General features: G+C 43.5%; 1 protein-coding gene across 2 annotated transcripts in view; it reads right to left on the minus strand.

Annotated features, from left to right (window-relative positions):
* hace1 (HECT domain and ankyrin repeat containing E3 ubiquitin protein ligase 1) overlaps positions 1-4,490 on the minus strand; it is a 27,077-nt gene that overhangs the window by 19,086 nt on the left and 3,501 nt on the right. For both annotated transcript variants that reach the window (XR_312331.1, XM_005753459.1), the window contains exons 4-10: positions 4,405-4,480; positions 4,179-4,310; positions 3,148-3,230; positions 2,910-3,006; positions 2,714-2,815; positions 2,528-2,634; positions 438-588 (exon numbers count right to left, since the gene is read on the minus strand). Coding sequence is in view for 1 of the 2 variants with exons in the window: in XM_005753459.1 (XP_005753516.1) it covers positions 438-588; positions 2,528-2,634; positions 2,714-2,815; positions 2,910-3,006; positions 3,148-3,230; positions 4,179-4,310; positions 4,405-4,480 (748 nt within the window). In the remaining variant the exon portion in view is untranslated. The remainder of the gene's footprint in view (positions 1-437; positions 589-2,527; positions 2,635-2,713; positions 2,816-2,909; positions 3,007-3,147; positions 3,231-4,178; positions 4,311-4,404; positions 4,481-4,490) is intronic.

Genomic DNA, 4,490 nt, shown 5'->3' on the forward strand with positions numbered 1-4,490 from the left:
CTCTCTGGATGACCCATGTTTGGAGGTCAAAAGGCACTGCATATCACCCCAAAACACCATAGCAACAGTGAGGTTTGGAGGTGGGAACGTCATGGTGTGGGGCTGTTTGGCAGGATATGGCACCCTCATGCTTTATCTAACTGAAGGAAGAATAAATGGGGAAAATGTACCAAAATTTGCTGCCATTTACCAGGATGAAGAGATTCAATGAGGCTGGACCTTTCAGCAAGACAGTGATCCAAACGCACATCCAAGAAGACTTTCAGTTAGTTTCAGAGAAAGAAGACCCAGCAATCACCTGGCATTCTATTCTATTCTACTCTAGCACTAACTGCCAACTTTTACCTTTCAAAAGAATAAAACTTTCCAGTTGTACTTTCCTTTTGTTCTCTTCAACAAGAAATACAAAAGTCTTTGTATGCTACCAGATGTGTTACCTTAAAAACTTGGCTGCGTGGCGTCTTGTTTCCATTGTAGCCCATGTCATTGCCAGTGTTTGGTGATGAAGGCCCCAGGCGGAACACATGGCAGAAAATACGAACAATTCTCAGCAGACTCTTCATCTGCGCTTCATAACTGCTAGACAGGCTAAGAAATAAAGACAGGAAATAAACACACCTTAGCACTGATTAACTATTGTAGTAGCTTGTAACAAATGCATGAACCTGGATAAGATGCAGTGTTTGTTGGTCTCCTTGTGCTGGGTCTTTTCTTGCTTTATATCTATACACCTTTAAATAACTCTGAGTTACTGAACAGCCTTTTTCATGACACTCAAAATTGAGCTCAGGTGCATCCTGTTTGGAACCACCTTGGACCTTGGACTAGAGCAAAAGTTCATCTTTCAACAGGAGAACAATCCTAAGACAGCCACGATAACAAAGGGTGGCATCGAGACCACTCTGTGTGTGCCCTCTGGGCCCCAGCCAGAGCTCAGACTTGAACCTGCCTGAAAATTCTAGAAGGATCTGAAAATGGCTGTGCACTGATGCTCCCCATACAAGCTGACAGAGTTTGAGAGGTTCTGAAAAGAAAAATGGGAGAAGAAATTGCCCAAAAATAGGTGTGAAAATATCCAAAAAGGCTAGACATCCATCCATTTGCTTCCGCTTATCCTTTTCAGGGTCGCGGGGGTGCTGGAGCCTAACCCAGCTGTCATAAGGCAGGAGGAGGGGTACACCATGGACAGGTCGCAGGGCTAACACACAGACAATCATTTGCACTCACATTCACACCCCACTAACGGCATATCTTTGGACGGTGGGAGGAAGCTGGAGTACCCGGAGGGAACCCACGCAAGCACGGGGAGAACATGCAAACTCCACACAGAAAGACCCCGAATTGAACTCTGGACCTTCTTGCTGTGCGGCAACAGTGCTAACCACCGTGCCACCGTGCAGCCCTTAACAGACAATTGCTTTGAATTATTGCTATGTTTATACTCAGTGGCTTAACTATCCTTGAGACATGTATGGGAGTTGATGTGAACACACTTGTGCTAATCTGACTATTTGAACCAAGTCTGGAAAATCTAGCCATAGATGAGAGCAAAAGGTTAAACTATAAAACCGTGTCTGTTCCCACTACATGAAAAGAATCCTTATAGACTATAGTGAATCAAATACTCCAGCAAGCATGAGTCAGGAAGGTGACCAAGAGCCCAACAGTGATATCTTCTTCTGACCAAGTTAATGGCTGAGTATACATAAGTATACATTCTCTTAATGATAAACACATTTAAGTCCAAGAATTCTATCCTTACAGCAAGGTATATTCTGCTATAGAGGTCCTTCTCCACAACACAGAGAGTGAAACTGGTCACTTAAAGAAAGAAGGAACACACGTCAAATACAGCAAGCTTCTTAAAAGGTTTTTCTTTCAGCATGATAATGACCGAAGGTTCAGGGCAGCGCTTGCATCAACCACTAAGCCAGCATTAGCACAACTCTCAGCTGCTGTGTTCTTCTCAGTTTGTCTTTTTACTTTGGACATTTTTCCCAGTGGAAAACAGTTGTCACACTTATTAAAGGCCTGAACGCGTACGTGTGTACCAGCAAAGTGGGGATTAGTAAGTGAGATTAAGAGAAGTTGAGCAGGACCAAGTAGCCGACATGCCTTACCCCACTGTCAGAAAACACAAGTTCCCGCTGGTACCTTTCAACCTCGCACACTAACTCAGGATCCTTCCCTACCAGGGAGGTGACATTCCATGTCCCAATCGATTTGGGGGATCAGTTTGCAAGGGCTGCCGCCCGACACACATTCCACCCAACCTGTATGGCGCCTCCTGCAGGTGGTGGGCCTACAGGAGGATGGGCCCATGTCTCTGTCTGTTACCAGTTTCAGTTAGAAGCATAGATTCCAGTTTATTAATAATAATGTTGTAGTTAATAATAAATTCATTTTTTCTAAGACCTAACATGAGGAAGTGTAAGTTTTAAATTACAGCGACACATTGACACACTGTGTTTAATGGGATAAACTGTCCAGATTTTGGTGAAACATACTCAAATATATGTAATTTTACCTGAGAAGCTTGTGTCCATTGGTGGTAGCCACTTCTGCAAGACTGGTCAAGATCCTGTGGTAATGACTATCACTCTGCTGAGAGACATGTTCCAGAACCTGTCTGAGCTACACAAACACAAACACTCGTAACTAATCTAAAGTATAAAATAGATTTCTGTGTGACATCAGATACAAATTCTGATACCATGTTCTCTTTAATGTCATTATTCTGCGTCATCTGGATGAGGGTCAAGAACAGCCTGCTATGGTGCTGGATGAGAATCTCACAGGTTTCTCCATATCCTCCCTGAGGGCGGCAGAAAAAACTCAAAGCAGAGTAACACAAACCAAACGACGACAAAATAGGAAGAGAAAAAAATACTCAAAAATGAAACACTCACCTGCACACAGACATCCAGTGGAGTGATTCCATTGTTGTCAGCGATGTACTTGGCACCTCGAGAGAGAAGGATCTGGGCTGTGTCTCTCTGGCCGTGGCTAAAGAATAATGCAGGATGAGTTTCAATACAGCTGGATTCAAACGCAAAGCTAATCCCGAAGACTCAAGATGAAGTGTAAAAGAGCTACGAGCACACTCAGTATCACTACTATTATTGTTATTATGACTGATGACATTACCTGCAAGCAAAGTAAAGAGGCGTTGCTCCAGAGACGTTTGGTCGGTTAATGTCAGCTCCACTTTCCAGAAGACAAAGCACCGTCTGAACAGATGTGATACATGCTCATATCACATACTGGAAATATTTATTATTAGAACGAGAAAACAGGAGCTCAGCAATCAGTAACACAACAGAACTGGTTTGCAGTGCACTGGGGATTTACGTTGCCAAATGGTTTCTAGATACTTCCTTTATGGCTGCAGATGTAATTTTCAGTCTGATGGAAGATTTCAGGTTTGAATTTCATTGAGAAAAAATGTTTATCAAATAAATGTCTAGGTATTTAGTATTCTACGCTATTGCGTGTTGAGCAACAGGTCAGACGTGTCTGCCATGGAATGAATAAGATGAGACCAGATGAGAAATCGATAGATTAGCTTTTGAATATGGCTTGTAAAATATTTACAGTTGTGTGATCTCCTACCTGGGTCCACCTGAGTTGTCCATAACAGAATACTCTGACCACACGTATGGACCCAGCAGATCACGCAGACACTTCTCCCAACATGTTACTCCAGAAACACGAGGAGTCACTCTCCATGTTAACCCAATAGTTTCACAAATCAGAGAAATGGGCGATGAACGATGCGCTGACACTCGCTAGATTAGTTCTGCCGGTCCTGGCTAGTGCTCCCCCCCGCCCACAGCATCCGTTCCACAGACTCCCGGTTCTGACGGTGAACCCGCCCAGCTGGGTTGCTGCGGAAGTTTTCCCAGGAACCACAAGTAAACGAGCAGTCTGTGGTCTACTGAAGTGATAAGGCACTGTGAGGACTTTAAGGTAAGATGGGGCCTGATTATTCAAGATCTTGTTGAACCAAAGACAATATACTGAACAAATGAACGAAGATGCAGACAATCATGCACACACCTGGAGCAAGTAATGTGATTACTAAGAGGCTGCTGAAGCTGACATGTGCTGTTTTGATCCCTGTGCACTAACAAGCAGTTTATATATGTAATTAAAAAGGTTGCTTCTAATTTGCTTACTGTTTTGTGTCCGTTTTGACAGGCTACATGTAGCGCTGTCTGGCCCATGGCGTCTTCAACATCCACATTGGACACATGCTGGACCAGATCATGCAGGAGCTCTGTTCGCCCATTTACTGCTAACCAGTGGATCTACATTAGAGGTTACAGTGTCACTATCTCAACTACAGGAGTTCATTAAACATCAATCATTTATGATTTACCAAGAGGATTCAAGTCAACTCACAGCAGTCAGGCCTTCATTGTTACAGATATTGACGTCAGCATTATATTCCAACAGTTTCCCCATACACTTCTTCTGTCTGAGGGAAC

This window comes from Pundamilia nyererei, unplaced genomic scaffold (genome assembly GCF_000239375.1).
Source record: "Pundamilia nyererei isolate P.nyererei 1_Seehausen unplaced genomic scaffold, PunNye1.0 scaffold00429, whole genome shotgun sequence".
Taxonomy (NCBI): domain Eukaryota; kingdom Metazoa; phylum Chordata; class Actinopteri; order Cichliformes; family Cichlidae; genus Pundamilia; species Pundamilia nyererei.